This window comes from Balearica regulorum, chromosome 2, assembly GCF_011004875.1.
Source record: "Balearica regulorum gibbericeps isolate bBalReg1 chromosome 2, bBalReg1.pri, whole genome shotgun sequence".
Lineage (NCBI taxonomy): Eukaryota > Metazoa > Chordata > Aves > Gruiformes > Gruidae > Balearica > Balearica regulorum.
Genome location: NC_046185.1, coordinates 163,459,125 through 163,485,254, shown reverse-complemented (window position 1 = coordinate 163,485,254; position 26,130 = coordinate 163,459,125). Strand labels below are relative to the sequence as shown.

The following is a 26,130-nucleotide window of genomic DNA, read 5'->3' as shown; positions in this document are numbered from 1 at the left end:
AATGCCTTCTGAAATAGCTGAGTGAGGTGAATCACATTTGGGCTGCTGAGGGGATTCATAGTAATGTGAATTGGGTGGAAAGAGTGGGGAAGAATTAGTCATGGGTTTGGTGTGAAGACCTAGGAAAAGCACAGATATGAAGGCAAGAGTGCTGTGAATGGCTTGCTTCCCTTCCAGATTCTGAATATGATATCCATAGATACGGGGAACAAAGAACAAAACTCTCCAAGGATGTGAAATTGAAAAGTCTTTCCATTAAACAATTTTATTTGAAGACAGCCATATCCTGTGATTCAAATGCTATTTTGCTCCTTTTTAATATCTCATGTTTCTTTGGAAGGGCATGGAGACTTGGTTGGACAAGTCCAGCTCAGGGGTGGCCTTAAACAGTTTTGTTTTGTATGCCGTGACTCAGAAAAGCACTTAGCACATGCATGGTTTGCAGTGGATGAAGAACCTCCTCTCTACACCCTTATTCAGCAGAGCACGTAGGCAGATGCTTAATGAAGGCAGATCTCCAAGTTTCAAAGACAACAGTGAAGTTCAGTGGTGGGCTCAGTGTAGCAGATGCTTGAGGGTTTTTAAAATTTATTTCTGAATAAAGATGAATTTAATTTCATGTTTAGAACTGAGCACATATTTAGTTGCTTTATTGAACTGAGTCCTACTTCCCATCCCATGCAGAATATTCTCTGTCTCCTGGAAGAGCTGAAGAGTACGTGCTGGCCTGTAAAATGCGTTGGGTTTGTGTGGCAAGGTTTTGATAGCGGGGGGGCTACAGGGGTGGCTTCTGTGAGAAGCTGCTAGAAGCTTCCCCTGTGTCTGACAGAGCCAATGCCAGCCGGCTCCAAGACGGACCCGCCGCTGGCCAAGGCCAAGCCAATCAGCGCCTCTGTGATAACATATTTAAGAAGGAAAAAAAAACAGCTAGAGAGCGAGCTTTTGCAGCCAGAGAGAGGAGTGCGAAGATGTAAGAAACTCTGCAGACACCCAGGTCAGTGCAGAAGGAGGGGCAGGAGGTGCTCCAGGCGCCGGAGCAGAGATCCCCCTGCAGCCCGTGGTGAAGACCATGGTGAAGCAGGCTGTCCCCCTGCAGCCCATGGAGGGAGGATGAGGGGGTGTAGAGATTCCACCTGCAGCCCGTGGAGGACCCCATGCCGGAGCAGGTGGAGGCACCTGAAGGAGGCTGTGGCCCATGGGAAGCCCACGCTGGAGCAAGCTCCTGGCAGGACCTGTGGCTTCATGGAGAGAGAAGCCCACGCCAGAGCAGGTTTGCTGGCAGGACTTGTGACCCCGTGGGGGACCCACGCTGGAGCAGTTTGCTCCTGAAGGTCTGCACCCCGTGGGAGAGACCACGCTGGAGCAGTTTGTGAAGGACTGCACCCCGTGGGAGAGACTCACGTTGGAGAAGTTGGTGGACTGTCTCCTGTGAGAGGGACCCTACGCTGGAGCAGGGGAACGCTGAGAGGAGTCCTCCCCCTGAGGATGAAGAAGCAGCAGAAACACCGTGTGATGAACTGACCGTAACCCCCACTCCCCGTCCCCCTGTGCTGCTGGGGGGACGGAGGTTGAAGCCGGGAGTGAAGTTGAGCCTGGGAAGATGGGAGGGGTGGGGGGAGGTGTTTTAAGATTTGGTTTTATTTCTCATTCCTCTACTCTGTTTTGCTTAGTAATAAATTAGATGAATTCCCTCTCTAAGTTCAGTCTGTTTTGCTCGTGATGATAATTAGTGAGTGATCTCTCCCTGTCCTTATCTCGACCCACAAGCTTTTCATTGTACTTTTTCTCCCCTGTCTAATGAAGGAGGGGAGTGATAGAGCGGCTCTGGTGGGCACCTGGCACAAACCCACCGCAAAGATCATAGAGCAATGTCTCCTGGATCATTTAGGGTTCACTAGCTAGTAGCACTATTTTATCTAGCCGCTTGGATTAACTTAGAGACGAGTAATGACAGGGAGTTGAAAGAGCTGAAGGATGACTTAAAAAGGAGACTGTTTTTCTTGAACTGTGCTAGTAGTCTTTCCTTTTACCGTAACCTTAGCTGGCTCAGGTTTCAGCTTGCACGTTCCTGTGAAAACTTGTACCCTCTATCACAAATGGAAATTATTTTTCTGGTGAAGCACAGCCAAACGATTGTATACTGCCAAATGCCGCTGCACTCGCAAAGTTAAGTTCCTGAGTAGAGAAAAGACGAAGATATCTTGAAGCAGAGGACTGGCCTCTTTGGTTCTTCAACAAGCAAAGTACTTCCCCCATGCCGGCCCTCTTAGCAATGTCCTTTAATAAGCATCTCTTTTGCATATGTCTTGTGTACGACGTAACCACATGACAGTGAATATAAATCCATCCTGGCCCCAGAAAAGACTACCTTCCCCTCCTCTCCTAGGCTTTTCTCTGCTTTCCTCCTTAAGTAGCATTCTTCATTCTCCTGGTTGTGCATATTCCTTCAGGTGATTAGTATTCAGTAACTATTCTGGCTCTCTTCATTCTCTCCCATGTATTGCCATCTCTTGTTAGAGAGAAAGAGCTGCTCAGCTGAATGTTGGCATTTGTTGTAACACTGAATACCTGGTGTTTTTCCCAAAGCATCTGTTTTCACACACAAGTACTGTTGATGGCAGGAACCTCTGTAAAACTTGCCAGATGCCCACCTGCCCCGGAAACTCCCTACCTGTATTCGAACAGAGCATGAGTTTTGTCAAGGATGTGTGGGATTTGCTTTGATTTTGCTGCATCGAGCTCTTTCACTCATTATATTTTCATGGTGAAGGTAGATGCATGTGTGTCCCTAAACTGGGCTTCAGTGGACACAAACTAACAGGTTTTGCATTTAATTGGACTGCAACTCTGAGACAGTCCTTCCCAAATGTTCAGGTGAATGAATGCTTGATCTCATTGTAGAAATGGTGCATTTGGAGAGCTTAACTTAAGCCAGGAGTATTTCTCACATTAATTTATTTGCATAGTCTAATTGAAAAACTAAAAATTAAATACAGGTTTTCCCTTTCTCTTTTTTTTTTTTCTGAGTTCCGGGGCAAAACTACCAAGTAGCAGCTTTCTGTGTGCTGAAGGCAATTTCACTGCACTGTTGATGTTGAAACAAGGTAGAACTTAAGGCCTCAGCACTCCAAGATGCTTTACAGAAACCACTGGGAAGGAGGTGCAGCAGGAGTCTTAACAGCAGTGCTGCTTCACAGAAGTGAAGGGTAGGAATAAGAGTCCTCCTAACATGATCTGTGCCATTACCACAGATGTCTACTCAGGAGGGGAAAGTGAGCACAGGTGGCTAGTTTAGACTGCGACTTCATTTTTATGTGGCAATGGAGACATAAGATGGATCCTTCTCTTGTCAGCTGTGGACTGAGCACGTGTTTTCTGGTTGATAACTACAAAATTGTTTGGTATTGGAAGGTCACTTCATCTTGCTTAGTAAAAGAAAGAAAACAGTAGTACTTTATATAATGTTATAAGATGGTGATGTGTTCCTGTCTTCTGCAGACATCATGTCTAAGAATGTTTTTACCTCTCCTTTTGTATATAGTGTCTAAAGAAAATTTAGGAAGGAGTCATCATCAAGGCCAGGTTGGATGGAGCTTTGGGAAACCTGGTCTACTGGAGGGTCTCCCTGCCCGTGGCAGGGGGTGTGGAACTAGAAGATGTTTAAGTTCCCCTCCAACCCAAACTATTTTGTGATTCTATGATCCTGTCCTTACTCTGTCTTCAGAGTGAGTGAGACCCAGCTAATGCAGCCAGTGGAGGTCAGGGACTGATTAATTTCAACTTAAAGATTTAAAATATGGCAGATGAACTGCATCTGAAAAATTCCTACTTCTCTTCCTGAATTGCAAAGGAATCCCTGGGCAATCAGCTCAGCTGTTGCACTCTCTGTTTTGAAGTCTGAGCTATCTGAGATAAATCCCACTGCTTTTCTGCGTGTGGCTTTCTGATGAGATGCTGTTATAGTTCCACAGGATGGATTTCTCTAGGACCTCGTAAGTCCTATGTACTACATTTTTTTGAAAGGGAATTTTTGCTCTGTTGCTTTGAGACTATGTCCCCAATTGCTTTTGTTCAGCATGCCACCAGCAGGTGTTTTACAGGGAGGCGTAACAGCTTTTTCTAAAAAGCTGGCTTTTATTAGACAACGAGAATATGGTATCTGGGAATTCTTACGTGAGAGTGGGAAAGCGAAGCGCATGCATCTGTCCATGTTTGGCAGCACTTGCTGCTCCCGAGCTTCCTTCCCCTATCTTGGCAGCAAATGTTGCACTGTCGTGTGTCATTCTTTTCCACTTCAACTCTTTCCTTCAGTTTTCAGTCATGCTGACTTCATCCACTCAGCTGCTTCTTATTGCTAGATATTTAAACTTACAAGATGCTGTCCATCGTATCTCTATGGTAGTCCCATGCCTATATTGACAGTTTTGGATCCTATTCGTGGCTTTGGGGGCTTGTTTATGTTACTGTAGCCCTTTCTCACATGTTTGAGAAGAGAAAACAATCTTCAGTGCAGGTGAATTACAGTACCGGTGTTCATTTGGTTTATATATATATCTCTCTCTCTCACTACTTAGAGGAACACAAAAATCTTTCAGACCAGGACCCTGTGTTAATTGTTTTTAAAATTAAGTTACAAGTCCTCTCTAATGTGCATGAAATAACCACAAATTCTGTTAGGAACTGAGAGGAAGCAACACTGTAATGGGTCAGATATTTCTCCATGCCCAGAGCTCTCCATATGGATCCACTGAGGCATGTTACATATGTCTTTTTATGACTTCATGTTAGTCATTTATGAGAGTACTTGTGTGACAAAGAACAAATTCTGCATAAATAAATGTTTGCAAGATTGAAGCCCTTCTATTTTCAGAGGAGCACACACTACTGTTAGTGCCTTGCGACTTCTAACAACGTAACGTAGCAGTATGTTGCTCTCTCTTAGGCTGTTGGCCTTTTCATCTGCCCTTCCCATATCTAGAGTGATCTAATGGTGAGTTCGTTGCATGCCCTCTGACAAAGATGAAGACCTTTGATGGATTAATGAAGAGCAGTGACCGTGGCCAAGGGGAAAGGTCTAACAAAATGACCATGAGAGACGCAGACAGTGATGCACTAGAACAGTTCATTCACTCCTTTTCTGAAAGTCCTCTCAGATGTGAACAGGAAGTTGACCAAAGGCTCCATATATTGCTCTGAAGAGTGGCCTGCAGACTATTAGTTGGTGCCCCTGCTTTAGAAAGTATAGAACTCCTTTTCACCTTAATCTCTGGTTCAGTGCATTATTTTTATTTGTTCATAAATGTGCACAGTGGCTCAGAGAAATTAAGATAGACATTTCTGTGCCTGTATCAGGTATATGTGCAGACAACATAGAACCGATTTGATGGGAAGAGGTCATGCGATAGCAGCTGTCTTAAGAGAAATGCAGTTTGAATAAAGTAGTGCATTAGTTGCTTTGAGCAACTAATATTTCAAAATATATGCACAGTCACAGGCCCAATTATTTATCTTTAAAATTCTACATTACTTAAATGTTTCTCTTTTTTTGCTGTTCTTTACTTTTTTTAAGAGAGTTTTTTAGGCCTTTTGGGTTGGTCTGCTTTAAATACAATTTTTAAAAAGTATCACCCACAAAAAAGCTGTTCCCTGTGGTAAGTGGAGAGAAAATGAAAGCAAAAGTAACATAATACGTGGAAGGCACTTTTCCCTCTAGCCAAATGAACCTAAGTTGACCCTAAAGCAAAAGTGACATTTAACCTTTCTTGTTCCTACACACGCTGTGCTAAACTTGACCTCTGTCTGTTCTTTCCCATCATCTTAGGAAGCAGACAGCTGAACATGCAGTGTATTTACAGTACATGGAGATGTCTCAAGTTTCTTCTTTGAAGTGAGACAGTGCTTTGGTCTGTGAGGTAGCAGAGGGGCGGAGGGATAGAAGGGAAGAAATGCCTCTGCTATGTCAACTCACATGACTGGGTCTGACATGACCACTACGGAGTTTGCTTCCTGGCAGGCTCGGCTGGAGTTCTGTGCCTTGTAAGATGGCATCTGCCCTTGCTGCAGAACAGAGACATTGCCTTTCTCTATCTGCTTGACCTGACCATGCGTGGTCACTACCCTGTAAAGCTTTGCTATGGGACGCAGAAGTTTGAGTCTTCCTAGAGGAGAAACAGCAGCTTCATGGTGTTTATTTGAAAAGAATGAAGTCTGAGAAAGGCTTTTTGTTTGTATTTCAAGACTTCCTATTTTGTAAAGTAACAGCAAAGTGAGAAATAGATAGAAATGGTATTGTACAAAGAACAGTTGTTCTTTAGAGACCAACTTTGCTGATGAATTTTACTGTCATGATCATTTACTCCACTTCTTATTAAGTGGCAAAGAATTCAGTGACATAAAAAGGGTTCTGCAATCACTTAACACATCTTAAGCACTGAAATGTAAAGTCAACATTCAAGGAGAATGGTGGTTTCCCTGAGTAAAAGCTGCCTGTATTATGTTACAATCATTCTGTGTAAATAGAAAAGCAAAGGCATTTTGTGTGTTACCAAGGCTTTATAGCCCCTCAGAAATAGTCAAGAAGATTTTGTTCCACAGTTTGAAAATAGAAGTTTCTGTCATCGATGTGTCACTCCTGAATTTTCTCAGCCCTTTCTTACAGGGCTTTTCAAGACCTTCTCTTGCTCCAAGCATTATCCCAACTCAGCTGTACGTTGAGATGTACAGTTCTGTGAGCTTCTGTCCTCTGTCTGCAGTGGGCACTTCAGTAATTTAATTTTTGAGTGTGAAAATGTCAACATATTCCTTGGATTCAACTCTAAATATACATTTCCTAAAATTTACTTGGGGATGTACTATTATCCTGTACTGAACCCGCAGCTTTCTTGAAGTACCGATGTTGCTATTAATGCTCTCTTTCTCACTAGCATTTGCCCTCAGTGGAGGACTCAGCACCCTGAATTGAGGGGTCAGAATCTTATGTGGTTTTTACTGGCTAAAAATCTCTCAGGGCCATCTTACAGGCGTGCCTGCTTTTCCTATACAGTCAATGGAAGTGCTTTCCTCAAGCCTTCTGAGCCAATTGCCGTCTCTCTTGAATGTGTTAGGATCTTTAGGACCCATGTGACCATTAAAAGTTAGTTGAAAAAAATTCCACAGATGATCTTTAATGGGATGTGATTAATCTTCTCCACTTTAGGCGTCTATTTTTAGGTGAGACAAATTGTATCCTGAGCTTTGTTAATGCTATTGACAAGAAGAGGTCGATGAAGGTGGTTCACTTGTAGGGGCCTACATTTAGTCAGATGAATGCCACCTGATGTCATGGAGCCAAGGAAGTATAACTGTAAATCTTCTCTGTCATGAGGGGATGTCTGTACCTGAACCAATTATGAATGGGAACTGCTATGAAAGTGCTGGGGATTATTGTACTGATGAATGAGAAAATCTGTTCTGTGCTGCTGCTTTATTGTTTGGTTTGTTTTGTTTCTGTCTGTTCATCCAGATAGTTGTCCACTGTGAATCTTCTGTGAACCTGCCCTTGTCTGTTCTGCTGGAAAAGTACTGTGAAGCTTTGTCAGCCCGCACCAATGTCACAGGTATTTATTTCTCCATTTCTTGCTGGCTTCTTGTTACTGTAGGATCTGTTTTCAAAGTGTCCTTGCTCCAGCAACATCTTTTCCTGCTGAGATAAACATAGTGCCTCCAGCCTTGGGTTTTCATTGGCAACAATGTACGGTGGTGTGAGATGGAAAGAAAACCTTGAATTTTGCACACCTGGAAAGAGCTTCAGGTGAACTAATAATGACAGTCCTTTTTCATAATTTAATCTGTTAAACTGACTACACTCACCGACTGATATGATAGTTGAAGGTTAGTACAGTTAAAGTGTCTGTATCCAGACTGGTCCAGACTCGTTGCCAAAGGCTGTCTGTATTTCTCCAAGTGCAGCATGGGACATCCAGGCTGGGTAGACGAAGACAGGTGGATGTGCTAATAAAATCCAGCCCTTGTGTGGCATTCACTGTAGAAACTGGGGTGCCCTGACCAGACTGACAGCTCATATAAGCTAGGGATGAACTTTGGATCATTTCAGACAGATCAATGAAGTATTTACTGTGAAAAACACCAGTTCTTCAAATCAGAATATAGTACGTATCTTTAACCACAAAACTTCACCATTTCTGTTTCCTGATCCCACCATCGAGTCTCCAAAGTCTGATTCTAACTTTTTAGGTTAAGACAGAAGGCTTTTCTCACGGAGAGGTAGGGCAGGGGCACCTAGGGGCACTGGCAGTGGGGTAAAGGGAATATCACATATTCTCTAGAAGCCTAAGAGCAGACAGCAGGAAGGAATGGGGGAAATATGGTGCCTTTGCTTTCCTCATTCCAGTTTTTGAAAGCAGGGCGAAGTACTGATTCTTGTGCTTGATTCTTGGCTAAAACACACCAGCACAAAAATGATACTGTAAGAGATGTGAAACTGGATCCAGCTTTGCTTCAGAAGTGGGAGAGGCACACTCACAGCCACTCCTCTGTGGGGTGACTGGGGGTTGTGGTGTGTTGCAATGAGTGATGCTACTGGGGGAAAAAGTAGGATTGTTTCTTTGCCCTTCACTTCTCTTTCCCCCTGGTAAATCATCATGGAGGGAGGAGTTTAAAACATCTTGTAATGATGTAGATACTGTCATTGAGCCAGTTCTCCACCCATGAGAAATGACGAAGGAAATGAGGCTCAACGAAGAAAAAAATCTTTCTGTATAATATATCAGATCAATTGTGGTTTACTCTGACTGTATCAATTCCTTAAGGACAATAAGCTGATCTAGACAAGCTGATCAGACTGAAGTCTGAAAGTTGTGTTGCCTTAACTGCCTCTTAATTTGCATATAAATGGGTGTGTTGACCTGTATTACGAATCTAGCCTGAGCTCTGCAACTTGTGCCATTGTGTTCCAGGGAGCAACTCTGCCTCGTGATATATTTGCCTGTACAAATTTTAATGACCATCTATTCCATTCTGTAACTGGAAACAAAGGAAAGATAGATGAGGTTTTGTGAAACCTTCCATAATTTTGGACCTTTCTTTCAGGTGTTCTTTGCCTTTTGAATATTTTTGTAAATATTATTGTAAAACTTGCCATTAATTCATAATGTATTTTTCCTCATCCAGAGCTTCTATTGCAAAAAACCAAATTTCACACCAGGCTGTCTTAGAAGCTGGCAAACAAATTACTTCTCAATTGTTGACAAAAAATAATTTTCTGGGCTGTTTACATGATGCATGAACACAGGGCATCTTCTCAGGCAGAGTGCAAATACTATAATAGCATTTTAATATGAAAAGGGAAAAGAGAAGTGACAGAAGCTTCTCTTCTATTGCACTACCATTGTAAGGTATCACTCATCAAAAAGTAAAGCACTGCTCTGAAATTAATGAAACTTGATTGTTATATAGAGACAATACAACATGCAGCTTTTCTAGAACATACCTTCCCATGATGCTTGTGACCGTAGCCCTTTCTGCAGCATGCTCCAAAATCATATGAACCTGTGCTTTGCTTTGAGCATGGACTTACAGTAAAACCCAAAGCTGCTTCGTGTTCAGACCGGTTGGACATAAGCCAGACTTGGGCATAAGCATGAAGTGAACTTTGGGACATACTAGGGACGAAAGTTCACTTTTTTGCTTAGTGTGGGCCGATGTACTTTTCTTTATATGGTGGATCACCACCATGGTGCTTCTAACCACTATCTTCCATGACAATTGCAGGATCTTCAGAAAGGTCTGGACTATTCAGCTATGAGTCTTCTCACTAAAAATGGAGGTCTACAATATAGTGATCTCCTCTTTATGGTCAGTAAAGTTCTAGTTGGTACAGTTAAAGTCCAAAGCGTGTTTTCATCCTAAACTAGGATCCAAAATGGAGCACAAATGAAATGCTGTTTCTTTAAAGGGATCCAAGGATAACAAGCTCCTGTGACTAAGTCCACTCTAATTTTTTGATGTCCAAAATAAGGTGAGCTGTGTGCATCCTTAATTTTGAACTCTCATAGCAATAAGGATGTATCACATTGAAACATTGGTGTACTCCATTCAGCAGCATGAATGTATAGAGACCATAGAGTCTGCAATGTCTGAGTCTTTTCTGTGGTTCATGTTCTTTGACACAGGGCAGATATCATCTTTTAGAGGGGAAAAAAATCAACAAAAAACCCCCAAGGAGAGCCATATTGCACAATCTTTATTTATAGCTGGGAGAACAGTAAACATTGAAATTTTGTAATTGGCTATCTTCCCTGTCTCTTTTCCAGAAGATGCTGTTAATTAGTCCAATATGTTAATTTCCTCCCCCTATAATTACTAACTTCACCCCCCAAATATGTTCACACTAAGTATCCCAAACAGATGGCATAAAATCCTTTGGAGAATTTCATGTATGTGTAATTCCACTGAATTGCTGAGTGAATGACATTGTAAATTCAGTATGAAGTGATTTAAACCAAGCAATACTTTTTCAAAGGTGGAAGGCAATATAACTCAGTCTCTCTATTGGGCGTTGTTTCCTTGAAAAATCCCTGGTTGACGCCTTCATGATTGCTTGAGTGCAGTTTTTGAGATTGATGGGAATGCGTATTTTTATTTGTGGACCTGAAGAAGAATTTTATTTAATTATGACTTTGCTTTCATATATAAGAAGAATTGGTTGTAATCACAGGATTTATCTACAGTGACTCAGCTGAAGATGTTCCTGAAGTTCTAATTGCCTGATATGGTTTGGCTAGAATTACAGTAATATCCAGGATGACTGGATGACTGTAATTCCATATATCTTTATGATACATGCACTGAGTTATAGCTTGAATTTTTATAGGTACTTACAACAAGTGAGTCCTCAGTTCACACTGATATTCCATGGGCTTTGTCATGCTCCCCTTCACATCCTTTGACTTGCCCTTCTTATATGTTTCCATTAGAGACTACAAGTCTTGACTTATGTCTGATCCTATTTACTTTTGATCTCCATGGAGACCTTTTGATCTCACTTTTTGGTCCATTGACATGTTTGACAAGACAATCTTTAAGACCTTGTCAAAGGATGATTCACCTGAAAACAGGAATTTTTTCCAAAAAATAAATCAGAAGGTGGATGGCCAGTACTAGTGTGCTGACTGTATCAGTATAAGAATTACATTCTTTATTTTCCTTCTCTTTCTTTCCTTTCAGTCACTTTGAAGATTGTAATTTGCATTTATGGTGTTTAAGGCTATTCAGACAACCCAATAAAGGAGAGACAGTAGATTAGATGTCATGCATTTCATTTCACGAAGTCTCCGGATTCACTGAAAGCAAAAATATTTTGTTCCCCCTGGTGACTGGATCCTCTTGAGGTGAAGATTGGTCCTTGCTGTCATTCTGGTCACTTTGTAGTACTGTGAAAGGTTGTTGTCTCACAGAAATGGTGTAAACATTCTGATTCTGAATGGTGTAGGATTCCACCTGTACAAATTCTGGCTTATACTATTCTGATGTTGTTTTCTCAAGTCTTTGGGGAAGCTCTGGTTTAAGGAACATGTTGGTGAGTGTGGGAGGAATGTATCCAGGGATGGATTCCAACACACAACTCCTCAAAGATGCTAGTTAAGTCTCCAGCTAACCTGACATCACTTGGAGACTGCCATAATTTCCTCTGTTACTGTGACAGTGTCTTATACTAAAGGCTTCTCCAGCACAGAACTGGGAAGTGGTCATCTTATTCTTTGTTGAACCTCTTTGTCATGAATCAGAAGGGTAAAAGTGAGAAAACTCATGGGTTGAGATATAGACATTTCAATAGGTAAAGCAAAAGCCGCGCACACAAGGAAAACAAGGAATTCATTCACCACTTCCCATCGGCAGGCAGGTGTTCAGCCATCTCCAGGAAAGCAGGACTCCTTCACACATAATGGTTACTTCAGAAGACGAGCACCATCACTCCAAAGATCGCCTCCATTCTCCTTATTCCCCAGCTTTTTTATTGCTGAGCATGATATCTTATGGTATGGAATACTCCTTTGGTCAGTTGGGGTCAGCTGTCCTGGCTGTGTCCCCTCCTAAGTCTTTGTGCACCCCCAGCCTACTCACTGGTGAGGTGGTGTGAGAAGCAGAAAAGGCCTTGGCTCTGCATCCCCAGTCACTGAGAAGGAATATGAGGGTTGAAGTGAGCTCAAGCCCATTGCACTCTCCAAAATTCTTCTGTTAGCTGTTTAGTTTTTATAGTCTCTGTTGGGCTGAGCCATGTATACACTCCCCCATGCTGGTCTGGCTAACACAGGGAGACATTTACACTCTTTTCATGAACTCAGGGAGAAGTACTTAGACCACCAGTTGATCTACGCAACTGTTGATAGCTGTTTATCTGAAACAAAGGCCACCCTCTGGTGCCCTTCGTATTGAAATAAAGTCAGCTTCTTTGCAACAGCCTGGTCAGTCACACCGCACATTATTCCCTGAGCTTTGTGGGCACAGCACCTCTGCCTGTGAGGTTTCTTCCGTGGTAGGGGTTTAGTGGTCAGTCACAACTGGCCAAAGTAAAGTTCATTCGAGAGAAGAATTTATGAAATCTTATGCCATTCTGAAGGATGAATCAAACTTCCTTTCTGGTCACTGTCACGCTTCAGATAACTTCTTAGCATGGCTGTTAGTGTTGACCTACCAAAGACGTCTTCTTGCGCAGAGGTCTCATGTAAACCAACTACAGATAGCCTTATGCTCAACTGCTGTGGAATTAGTTATTAACACTTTTCAGAGAAAACTGTTCAAAAGGAGCAGTAATAGCAACTTAGGAGAGGGAGAGAGATCACGTATACTCACGTGTCTTTGGAGGTTAGTTTTTAAAGCGTATATTGAAAGACGGTAGCTGATAGCTGTGTGTTTGCTGCATGATCTTTGTCATCCAAAGCCTAAATTAATGAGATTAAGATGCAAAAGTGCTCCCTTTGTTACAGAAAACATACATGTACATAAGGGTTACTTTAGACCTTTGAATACGGCTTCAATATTATGGATCTGTTTCTGTTTCCAGCTACCAAAAGTACATATCTACAAAGTAAATTGGGGGGGGGGGGGGGTGTATTGGGGGGAATATATAATGTGGTGGTGTTTTTGTATAGTGATGACAAACCCACATAAATTGGGGAAAAGTAGCATCCTACAATATGGGTTTCTTATTGAAATGAAAATTTGAAAGATTTCTTTGGAGAACCAATTAAATATGTTACTTATTTTTATCACTATTTTATAGATTACATTTATCTTAACTTTAATTTGAAATACTCCTTCACAAAAAAGTAAAATATTGTAAAACTTCACTTCAAACCTTAAAAATGGTCAAGTTCATTTTTCAGAAAATCATTCCCCATCATTTTGATAAGAAAGAGTTTGAAGGCTTGATGCTATGTTTGTGTAGTGTTTCTGCCACCTTGAAGCTAACCATTCATTACAATGTTTTTATTTCCATCATTTTTTGTTTTGATGTTGTTCCCAGACAGATCCGCCTCTGTGAACGTGACACAAGTGCAGGTGTCTCTAAATAAGGTTTTTTAACTATTGTGAGATAGTGGACCTTGCAGACTCTGTGAATTATTTCATTTTTAAATGATTTGTGTTTTCTTGGAGCTTTATTCAAACAAAATGCAAGGTTTCTATGTTTTGTTTATGGAGGATTTATCTGTGCTGCTTTACTGGAAAAAGTTCTTTCATCTGTGGCTAGAAGACTTTCTTTTTCATCCAGATTCTTTGTGTTCATTTCTAACTGGGAAGCAATACAGACCTTTTCTCAAGGCAATCTCCATGCCTGTTGTAAGGGTAGTAAACTGGTATATGGCCTGTTTGTCTGTGGGAAAGATATTCAGTGTTAAGTTGTTCATTTCAAAAGCTGGTAAACAGGAGTTGATTACCTGGTTAGATTTTTCCCTTGGTTCATTCTTTATATCTGATTGAGACTTCTACTGATCGTGAATTTCTGCAGATCAGACAGGTGTGACCATCTTGAGCTTGCAGATGTTTCAGTATGGCTTTGTGTGCTGGTCATAATACCATGGTTCTGATTTGCTGTTAATATAGGCTTAATTGGGTCATTTCTGCTAAATGTGTGCATGGAGGTCACCTCTGTGAACCAAGCAGGTGGGACTGAACCTGAAGTTTCAGAGCAAAATCTAATACCTGAAATTAGTAGTGCTTAGGAACTAGGTGCTTATGCATGGCCATCTGAATCCTTCCTTGGATCTCCAGTGACTGCAATAGAAGTTCAACTCAATCTAGACATCCCTATATAGGCACTTCCACACAGGAGTTTCACAGAAAACTGCAAATTGAACGTCATATAGCATGTAGTCTGCAAGATGGGAGTTAAATCCACGTTTATACCTCAAACGCATACATGAAATCTTCTCTGACAAGGTGATTTAATCACAGATGCTTTGACCACCAAAAAAAAAGTCATGAGTGTTTTACCTTGCTGCACCTGCTGCTGAGTGCACACAGGCTGTACATTTTGCTTGGCTGACTGTTGTTAATTTTTAGTGGTCAAAATCAATCAATCATTCTTTTAGTAGATGGAAGTTTCATGACAGACAAGCACATTTGATACCTTGCTTTCTATCCAGAACTGCAAAGGTGAGGCACTCACTGCTCCAGCAGTTATTTATTTCTGTGCATTGCACTGTTCTGTTTCTTGGAAACAGAAGATTTGGCCTCATTACATCTCTAAATATCCCTCCACAGTAATGGCATGGCAGCAATTCTCACTGTTTCCCTTCTGATTTTCCCAGCAGGTCACATCAATGAGCACTTCCATTTATAATGATACTTGGATGAGCTATTCATTTTAATGTATGCTTTGCACTTTCTTGGCATCAGCCTGCTGGCTGAAGCTACATACGCTGCTCCTGCAGCTGCCCGTGGGGCACTTAGGAATGTGCTTTCATCGCATCCACACAACCCAGTTACTGTTCACAGGCATAAAGTTAACTTTGAGCATCAGCATTTGCATGATCAAAGCTCAGGTTAGAGACACAGGCAATCTTCCTAGCACTTCCTATTTTCAGATGTTGCAATAACTATTTAAATAGAGGTGATGATGTTGGTTTACTTTCCCACTGCCTGAAATGACATACCAGGCAGTCTAGCACTGCTTGCTTGTGCTTCCCAAAATAAAGCTGACTGTGTTGTATGTTGTTGCACAATTTGTATTACTGCCACTGGTCCTTATAATTTAAAAAGTTGTATTTCTTAAGTCTGGTGCAGTTCCAAGCTGAGGATACAGAAAAATTCTAACGTATTAAGAAACAATGTAGACAGTTCAACAAGTTTTGTGGTCCACTAGACAGGATTATTTAGACTCACAGAATGATAGAGTCATGTAGGTTGGAAAAGACCCTTAAGATCATCGAGTCCCACCGTTAACATTACCAAGTCCACCACTAAACCATGTCCCTAAGCACCACATCTACTTTGTACATTTGCTGTACAAAGAAAATATTTATGATGGTTTGGGGTTTTTGGGGGGTTTGGGTTTTATGTTTTGAGGTTTTTTTGTAAGTGGTTTATGGATGAGATATATAAACATATCTAAAGGTTCCCACATTTATGCTAAGTGTCCAGAGGCTGACAAGTTCTTCCAAAATTTACAGCAAAAGATCTCTAAGCTGTGTAAATGAGACTGTGAAGTGCTCAGCTATTATAGTAATGAGAGCTACTCAAAGAGTTTTGGGTTTTTCTGGGAGTCGAGGGGTTTCTTTCACATGAGTAGCCATTGTTTCTGGTCTGACCATGTGTTGTGATTCTGCATGTGAACCATGTTTCAGTAAGAAATTGCTCCATTGCCTTGATCCTTGGGCGTTTTTGCAGAACCTCAGAAAACTACCAAATGAAGCAATCATTGCTTAGAAGAGGGACCAACTACACTGAAAGCAGTGCTAGTGATTTAGAATGAAATCTTAACTCCCCTGATATGAGTAATCACTTTTCTCAGACTTTACATTATACTGGAAGGTAACAAGCTTCTGAACATCTTCATCAAAACAGTCTCCCAGTGGCATCAGCTCTGAACTGACTGAAAAAAAAATCTCTAGCACGTCTGCCTGGAGTCACTAAGATGTTGGGTGTGTGGGTCACAGGGAGGAATACAGAACATGGTTGCTGATGGTATGACATTAGGGCAGATCTGATGATCCTGTTAGATATTAGAAGCATTTACAATGATTAACCTGATGGCATTGCCATGGTGGTTCTGTGCTGCCAGCTTAGGATGCTCTGAAGAGTAAGGAAAGGGAAAAGTGAACAGTGTAAAATTTTAGAGGAATGCAAATAAGACAGGCATAGCTCATAAACAAAAACATGTTACAGTGGGAACATGCCACCGAGTTTTGTTTCATATTTCAGAAAAGCGGCACACCTCAATCCTGGATCTGTCACTTCTGCATGATGTGTTCTCAGCAGACTCTCAGTAATGACTGTTACAATGCCACACTTTATCGGATATACTTAAATCTTTGAATTTATGCAGTTGGTACAATAAATACCATTTGCTGAATGTGGTTTCTAAATTAGATACCATTTTTTGTACACTTGGCAGATAAAAATATACTCTGTAGAACCTCTCATTTTGCCAAGTTCTACTAAACAGATGGAGTGCCTTTTCTGTTCACATGGAATCACGTCAGTGAATCTGGTCTTAAATGAAAACACCTCCTGTCCTTTAAATCAACATTTTGCTCTAGGTTTGTGGGTTGATGAGCCCTTCGAGCAGTGAAATAACGCTGTGGCCAATCTAGAGAGTAAACGCGCATAACAATAGCGATACTACAAACTGCACTATTTTGAAGGATGGGTAGTTCAACAGGATGTCTAAAACATATAGTACTGGAGGATAATTATTATTAGGAAATTGGAGAAATGGACTAGAATGGGATTTTTTTGTTTGTTTCTGTTTTCAACAAAATGCTCTAGACCTTATGACCCCATGACGGAGTTGGCTCTCCAGTTTAGGAATGAGCTTCTAGATGTGTTCTTGTTGACATGCAGTAGTTGTCTTGGCTTTGTCTCCCTGTTTTTGACAAAATAGATGTTTCCATGCTTCTTTTGGAGACATGTCCTTGAGCCACCTCAGAGTCTTACACCCCTGTGTATAAACTCATAGCTGCTAGCACTGCCTGACTTCACTAGCGTCTACTGAAATAAAAAAAAAGAGGGCGACCTTCTACCATCTGTTATTAGTATGTTGCAAGATGTGCTTAAAGCTGTTTGAGAATCCAGTGGGTGGTCTGAGGAAGAGAAAGTGGTAGGATGCTTCATATTTACAGATGCTCTCATGGTTTACTGTGGACTAGAATGTGAACACAGAAATGGATCAGAGGTTCAGCTGGCATAAATCACCTGTTACAAAGTTATAGCTAGCAGCTCATCCCTCCTTGTTTAGCTCTCAACTGCATTACTTGGTTGACCTTTTCTGAATAAACTCTGTTATGCATGGAACTGATTTGCCTTGGCCTCCAACCCTGAGGTGAAGACATCTTATTGTATAGTCCCATGTATGAAAAAATAGTTAAGCACTGAAGCTAGTGAAAATGCAAAGCTGACCTGTAAAGCTCTGGCTCTACATTATTATTCAGCTTTCTTATTCCATTACAAAGTGAGAACTGTGTGATTTTTTTCTTCTTTCAATCATTCGTCTTAGTCATTAAACTGTCAAAGCGTGGATGCTGGCTGTATAAGAAAAAGACAATGGAAAATGTTAACACAGTTTATGTAAGCCGCTAAGACCTAAACTGTTCAACCACTTCACCCTGTGTATATCTTCACTTGTATGAGAAAACTCATTCACTACAGTGATACACTCCACTGAGTAATGTTACTCATACGCATAAATGTGTTAGACAAAAAGTTTGTGTATGAATGCAAATATTTCAAGTGCACATACCCATAGCTAAGAGAAAGAGAGAAATGAGAAACAGATTCCTAGAGGTATAAATGCTATGTGGTATCTCAACTCCATTAATGTGCTACAGGATTTGGATTTCATGATTCTAAATAGCACTGCTGTAAAAAAACTTGCTAGCCTATCTGTGGATTTCTTTGTCCTCCCTAAAACCCTCTGAAGAACACTATAGGGGACTGTACCATTGGAAGGCTCTGTCTTCATCCTCTTGAAACTCCATCTTGTGCCAATGTCCCTGGTACATAAGGCCAAGAATTCAGAAGCTGATCTCTTGACTGCTAACACTGTTACATGCATGGAGGTTTACTATACCAGAGAAACCTCGTCTTGTTCGGGAAATCCTCTGAGATGAATATGGAGGCTGGGAGAGTGCTTATGTGTCTGCTGTTCCTATGTTTTCCCTAAGCATCCACTTATGGATACTGTTGGAGACAGGAAGATGTAGTAGGTGGACCTTTAGTCAGAACCAAGAGGGCTGTTCTGGTATTTTTAAACAAGCCTATTTTTTTATTTGGTATAGAGGCAGCCTAAGGCCCACTCAGCTGCAGATGTCTACTTTGCAATATCTAGAGTTACAGGAAATTAATCATACTCCTAGGAACCTTCTTTCTTTGAAAGTATCCCTGAGGTAATTTAGCAGCATGTGGAAGGCTATTACTTTCTGGCTTCTGTGTAAATAAAGGGGAAAGAGTTAATATCAGAAGGGAGGTATAGTTGCAATTTCATTATTAATCTGCTCAAGGAAACTGCCTTTGAGTTCATCACTGTGAACGTGGATATGAAATCTTTAGATGAATCCTCAATGTGTAGCCACACTTCAAGGCATCAGGTCTTTGAAATTTGTATTAGTGAGCTAAACCCAAGATTTCTGGCTAAGATGAATGGCTTCTTATCTGAGCAATTTGTTGTGGATTTTAAAATATATATATATGTACAAATATATACAAATATCTGATTATTTTAGAGAATGATAACCATCATTATGGTGAAATTGTCCTTCTTCCAGTAGGCACTGGGTAAACATTGAAACCTTTGAGTTCTAGGATTTTGGAGTATGATGGATGTTTTTTGCTGTCATCTCTCCAGAAAAATATATCCTGTTCTCTTTTTTAAATTATTTTAAAACTTTGCACAAATCTCCATTTTCTTCATGGATAAATAAACTCAATGATTTATGCAGGATGCTCACCAATTTCTGCCCTCCCCCCGTTTATCCTAGAGGTTTTAAAAGTATTGAGTTTCAGAGGGGAAAAATACTATTTTAAATATCACAGTTGCCACCTGAAGTGCTTGTCATTTCTGCTTGGGAGAGATGGCCCAATTCAATCAGACCAGGCTGGTGTTCTCTCAGGTTGTTTTGATTGATTATTCTTTTACTTAATTTCTTATGGAGCCTTCCCATATCCAAATATAAAACTCTTATTAGCAGAAAAGATATAGATTTTCAGGTTGCTATAAAATAGCTTGTTCTGCTAGTTAGGATACAAATCTCTGAGATATGTGATACAGAAACTTACCCAGTATATGTACTTTAAAAAAGCAATGCTATTTTTTTTACAAGATGACAATCAATATAGCTATATATGTTATTAAACTTTTGGCTACTATTTCCCTAACCTGGAGGATGAGATTATATGACCATTTTCAACAGGGAGACAGAGAGCTCAGGGGCATCAGTGGAAACACGCACAGTAGAAATTATTATGCCTTCTGTTTTTGTATTATAATCATTAGAATTTCATCAACATCCACAAGAAAATGAAATAAATGTGTCCATTGTATTTGAGAAAACACACAGTTGAGGAAAAATGTATGCAGCATTACACAGTATCTATTACTTTGTTTTTCTGCAGTCCCATAGTCCACAGATGAAACAAGCAAAGAATATTTGGTCTGCATTGCAGATTTTGGAGCACTTTTTAACTCTTCATCTCATTTCAGGAGGCCTGGCTATTATGGTTTATTTCACTTGAAGTCCACCATTTTCAGTTACTTCTTGTTTCCAGTGTTAGAACAAATAGGAACATTTTGTTCTGGTTAGCTTTCCATAGTTCAAAATTTAAAAAAATTAATCGTGAAAACATTCTTACAGAATCCATGGAAATTGAGGAGTGGATATTTTTATCTCTGTTTTATATATGGCAAAAAGTTAAATGATTTGCCAAGAATTCAAAGCCAATCTCTAGAGGAATATTAGAACTTGAGACGTTCTTGCTCTGCAGCCTGCCTGCAGCACTCGGTTGGTACTAAAAACATAGCAATTAAAAGTAAGCAGCTGACATTTTTGCATTGCAAAAGTTTTAAATATTCCACAGTAGCCTTGCAAGCCCACATGCAACATGGGAACTTTCTAATTGATTGACGTAACTGCTCTTACTTTTAGCTGGAGCTCTTATGTGTTCATATTTTCATTTGATCATCTTCAGAAATCTTGGAGGCCCAAAGGTGAAACTCACAGTTGTAACTCCATGGAAAAATAAGGGATTAAATTTGGATTTTGGTGGCTGGTGTGAAGTTCCAGGGAATAGAAGTAATGATTTTGGGGAAGGGAGTGCTGGGGTGTTCACAATGAATAATTATTCAGTGCCTATTGGAAACACAAGTAAGGGCAAGGGAGATAACTTGTCCAAGATCACAACGTTAGCTAGAAGTAGATTTGAAATTCCTATCTCTCTGCCCCATGCTCTAATAACTACTCTCTTCCCTTATGAAATGTGGCACTTGTATATTTTGATGTAGAGAAAACAGGGTATATAGATGTTTGCATAACACTGACAGTGGCTGGCATGTTATATGCTGTAAAAACACCTTTGTGCCATAATAGCCTGCAAGAGACCTGATGGTATTCGAAAGGTTTGCATTTGTATGCAGCAAGGGTAAGGTAATCAGCATAATATAAAAGCCTGTCCTCTTTAGCTGTTCCATGTATACAGCTCTTGATTGATATGCAAATGCTACTGATGGATGCTCTGAATTGCCATTGTTGTTGCTGTGTTTATTGGATAAATACATTAGCTTGACTAAATGATGGTCAATGTAGACAAGACTGGAAGAGAATAATGATGTGGGCAAGCCAACAGTTAGAGAAGTCTTACCTGATCATATCCAGCCTTCATCTGATCTACGAAGTTGGCTTTGAACAGTAGCTGGAAATTCTCAAACACACGAAAAGCACCTGACAGGAAAAAACCTGAAACGCAGGCCAAGTGACCTGAATTAAAGCAAGCTGTTGAGTCACTCTGGTCCTGAAGGACCCCAGTGAACTGTTGCAGGATATTCAGGCACAAAGCCTAAGAGGGGGTCAGCTGTGGGATGTACCTCAGGGAGATATGTGGCCAAACACCTCAGCACATGTAATTATAGAGTTTAATATGAGACTCCAACGCTGCTAGCCTTGTTACCATGACAGCCTTTGGTATATACAGCACTTTTCTTCCTGGAATCTCTCAGAGTGTCTGTTAATAAGCATCAGAAGTGCTACATTCTCAAGCTCTTTTTATTTCTCTTTATGTCAATGCAGTCTGAATCACTGGTTTCCTTCACCTTCTACATTCTGTTCTTGGTAGCTCATTTGTTGTTGGACCAAGTGCTTTGTGCAATCGTAGGGGCTCAATTCTGCTCCCTCATAAGCAACAGTGTGGACCAAACTCTCTCTTCTTACTAGTGCTTCTCATACTTCTATGGCTGCCAGCAGACTCCATCCTGGAGTGCCATCACCTCTGGCTTCAGGAAGTGGAATACCTCTTCACATGCTTTTTTTCTCCTATGCTTTCTCTGTTATTTTCAAGGCCAAATTTAAAACATTTCTTGTTTTCAGTTGCTATTTTTTAATTTGATTGTTGGCCCATGATTGCATTACACCTTGCAAATAACAGTTCTCTTTGTAATTACTACCCTTTGCCCTCTCCAGCTGACATACCAGGGGGTGGAGGAGATGTGGCCCCATTAACTAAGTTCTACCAAGGATTTGTGTGTGGGGAAGCAATGTTTTTCTTTCCCAGGCTGTATTATCATGTTGGGTAATTTCAAGTCAGTGTTGTTTCACTTCCTTCTTCACAGTGTTTTCTTCTTTATTTATTTTTTGAAATCAGGAGAGTTGTGAGACAGTGTTTGCTTGCAGATAGGAGTCCTTGTCCCTCACAACTCTGCAGCTGCTGCATGTGTTGCATAGCTGTACTTTATTACTCTAGATTGTGTAACTGTGGTTGCCTGTGGTGGAGTAAATTTGCTGGTCCTTGCAAATGCAGAGATTTGGCTGAGCTGGTTCCTGATAGAGAGCAGAGAGGGTAAAGAGTCAGTGTTAATTTGGAAATTTCACTGCATTGGAAGGGGCTGAGAAATGGGGGGACAGATGGACTATGTATCTTTCCCCTCTTCTCCAAGCTCTTCCTCTACTCTGTCTCCTCTTTCTTCCTGCTCCTTTGCAGACAACTGAGATACAGGACATTCTATCTCTCACTCCATCCTCCTCTTTGGATCCACAGACCCTCTTCTACATCTTCCTCGTTGCAGGTGTGTAGAAATCCCCACCAGTTCTTATTCATCTTCCTGAGCCTGCCAAGCTGTTAGAAAGATGGGAATGATGGAAATTAGCTCTTAAGATCAGGGCTGGGATGGATATCATAGAACCACAGAATGGTTTGTGTTGGAAGGGACCACAAAGACCATCTAGTTCCACCCCCCCTGCCATGGGCAGGGACACCCTCCACTAGCCCAGGTTGCTCAAAGCCCCATCCAACCTGGCCTTCAACACTTCCAGGGATGGGGCATCCACAGCTTCTCTGGGCAGATGTTAAGGTTTTCTTCTCCTGCTGCCATTTCTGCACAAGCTTATTGATTTAAGACTTAGTGGAGAAGCAATTGTCATGGGATATTCCAACCAAGATTTAAAAAAAACAAACAAACAAACAAAAAACCCCAAGGTGCTTTTAACACTTATGTTTGTGTTTATTGGATGCTACCTTAAGGTCACATTTTAAATCTGAAATCTTTTGGTACATCTAGAAAAGCAATATTTTCACTAATTGTTAGCATGGCAGAGTATTTAACAACAGACACTCTTGAAAAGTGTCAAGAAGCACTTAAACAAGATCTTGTTAGTAAATTAATTTCTAAATATGGCCTAGAATAAATATAACAAATAGTAGCAGAAAAGCAATATAAAGCTAATAGTGTGAGTATGCACCTAGATTCAGTGCCTTTTCTTTCAATTTCCCTAATGGACTGAGGGGTTCCCAAACACTAAATATAATAACAGTCAGAGTGTTTGCTGTTCCTGTCTGTGTAGGAATTTCCAACACAAATTCTTAAAGCAATGATAAAATAAAATTTCCCATAGGCAAAAGCAAACTAAAAAAAAAAAAAAAATCCACTTAAAATCTCAATACTTCTGATTGCTAGATGTCTAAGTGAGAAGAAATCAGATTTTACCTTTAGGAAGAATTTTACTTTATATGATTTTTGTGGTGAGTTGACCCTGGCTGAGGGCCAGGTGCCCACCAGAGCCGTTCTATCACTCCCCTCCTTCATTAGACAGGGGAGAAAAGGTACAATGAAAAAAAACTTACGGGTCGAGATAAGGACAGGGAGAGATCATTCTCTAATTATCATCACGAGCAAACCAGACTGAACTTAGAGAGGGAATTCATCTAATTTATTACTAAGCAAAACAGAGTAGAGGAATGAGAAATAAAACCAAATCTTAAAACACCTCCCCCCACCCCTCCCATCTTCCCAGGCTCAACTTCACTCCCGGCTTCAACCTCCGCCCCCCCAGCGGCACAGGGGGACGGGGAGTGGGGGTTACAGTCAGTTCATCACGCGGTGTTTCTGCCGCTTCTTCATCCTCAGGGGAGGACTCCTCTCATCGTTGCCCTGCTCCAGCATGGACTCCCTCTCACAGGAGACAGTCCTTCACCAACTTCTCCAACGTGAGTCCTTCCCATGGGTTGCAGTCCTTCACAAACTGCTCCAACGTGAGTCTCTCCCACGGGGTGCAGACCTTCAGGAGCAAACTGCTCCAGCGTGGGTCCCCCACGGGGTCACAAGTCCTGTCAGCAAACCTGCTCTGGTGTGGGCTCCTCTCTCCACGGGTCCACAGGTCCTGCCAGGAGCTTGCTCCAGCGTGGGCTTCCCACGGGCCACAGCCTCCTTCAGGTGCCTCCACCTGCTCCGGCATGGGGTCCTCCACGGGCTGCAGGTGGAATCTCTACACCCCCTCATCCTCCCTCCATGGGCTGCAGGGGGACAGCCTGCTTCACCATGGTCTTCACCAGGGGCTGCAGGGGAATCTCTGCTCCGGCGCCTCGAGCACCTCCTGCCCCTCCTTCTGCACTGACCTGGGTGTCTGCAGAGTTTCTTACATCTTCTCACTCCTCTCTCTGGCTGCGAAAGCTCGCTCTCTAGCTGGTTTTTTTCCTTCTTAAATATGTTATCACAGAGGCGCTGATTGGCTCGGCCTTGGCCAGCGGCGGGTCTGTCTTGGAGCCGGCTGGCATTGGCTCTGTCAGACACAGGGGAAGCTTCTAGCAGCTTCTCACAGAAGCCACCCCTGTAGCCCCTCCGCTACCAAAACCTTGCCATGCAAACCCAACACAATTTTGAAAATATTTTGGAAGCTACTTTCAAGTCTATTAAAACCTTTAGAAAAGGTACAACAGACCTCACTTAACTGGCTAATTTTTTTACTTAAAAAAAAGAAAAAGAACATTAGCCTGGAAGAAAAGGAGCAGGATGTTTTACTTCCGGTCCACTCAGGTAAGTTCTTATTATGACAGCCCATTTTTAACATGGCATTTCTTCCCTCTCCTCCTTTCTTACATTCTGGAATTGATCTAGGCAAAGACAGTTTGCTTTTCATTCTAGCTGATGATCCTTTGTTAGGTCTCAGGAGAGATGGAAACTTCTCAGCCTGTGCTAATCTTATCATGATTGACCACATATATTTTTCAGTAGTTAATGCATCAGTTGACAGCCAAGTCCAGTGAGAGTGTAAAACACATGGAGTAAAGGCCAAAGAACCCTCAGGGGGGAATCAATAATAATCTGATGGGCTCTTCATTTCCAGGCATCCATCAGGCATTGGTGGGTGGTGGAACTCCCTCTGGAGCTCACCAGATCTGTTCTAGCTACATCCCAGAGGAGAAACCTGCTGACTCCCGATACTATTTAGAACAGGGTGAATGTTTTCCTTCAATATTCTTTTTAACTCTAAATCATACGGATTTTGACTTTAGGAATGCATTTAATTTTAAAAAAATTACTGTCAGAGGGAAAAAGCCCTACAAAATCTGGACTTACATAAATATAAATGTTTTCTTTTGACAAGGTAAAAACTTTGACTTGTCTGGAAAATCTGTGTATTAAAAAAAATCACATTAAATCCATTAATGAAACAAACCTTTTTCAAATCAATTTCTCTAAGTTATGCCTAATCAGAAAATGAAGGGAGAGGCTTGTCTGAGTAAATTCAGACATTTCTGCACTTTAAAATGAGTAGGATAAAACTCACTCTTCACTGTGGATGCCTGAAATTAGGTGAGATTAATTCTACCCCACTTGTTTGTACAATCAATCCTTTTCTCTGCTTACATTGATTTCAGTGCTATTAAAGTATCATAAACATTTTCTTTTTGTAGCCTTTGGCCTGCAGTTTTTTGTTTTTCTCTCATAAACTGAATAGTAATTATCCAAGGAGAATGCTCTTTCTGAGGAACTACAGGATTCAATTAGGGAAAGCGGCAAATGCATTTCTAAGAATGATCATAGACTTACAGAATCATTTAGGTTGGAAAAGACCTTTAAGATCATCAAGTCCAACCGTTAACCCAGCACTGCCAAGTCCACCACTAAACCAGGTCCCTGAGCACCACATGTACATGTGTTTTAAATATCTCCGGGGATGGTGACTCAACCACTTCCCTGGGCAGCCTGTTCCAATGATTGACAACCCTTCTGGTGAAGAAATTTTTCCTAATACCCAATCTAAATCTCCCCTGGCACAACTTGAAGCCATTTCCTCTTGTCCTATCGCTTGTGACTTGGTACATACCATTTCTTTTCCATTGCTAAGGGCTTCTTCTTGCTTCCACAATTGGTGTACCACTGAAAATCATTTTCAGTGCTTCATAATGAAGGAATCTAATGCTGAAAAGATA

General features: G+C 41.2%; 1 protein-coding gene across 2 annotated transcripts in view; it reads left to right on the top strand.

The window, feature by feature from the left end:
- The window catches only part of CRHR2 (corticotropin releasing hormone receptor 2), a 162,322-nt gene that overhangs the window by 7,606 nt on the left and 128,586 nt on the right, over nt 1–26,130 (top strand). For both annotated transcript variants that reach the window (XM_075746798.1, XM_075746795.1), the window contains exon 2: nt 7,502–7,595. In XM_075746798.1, the coding sequence (XP_075602913.1) occupies nt 7,502–7,595 (94 nt within the window). The remainder of the gene's footprint in view (nt 1–7,501; nt 7,596–26,130) is intronic.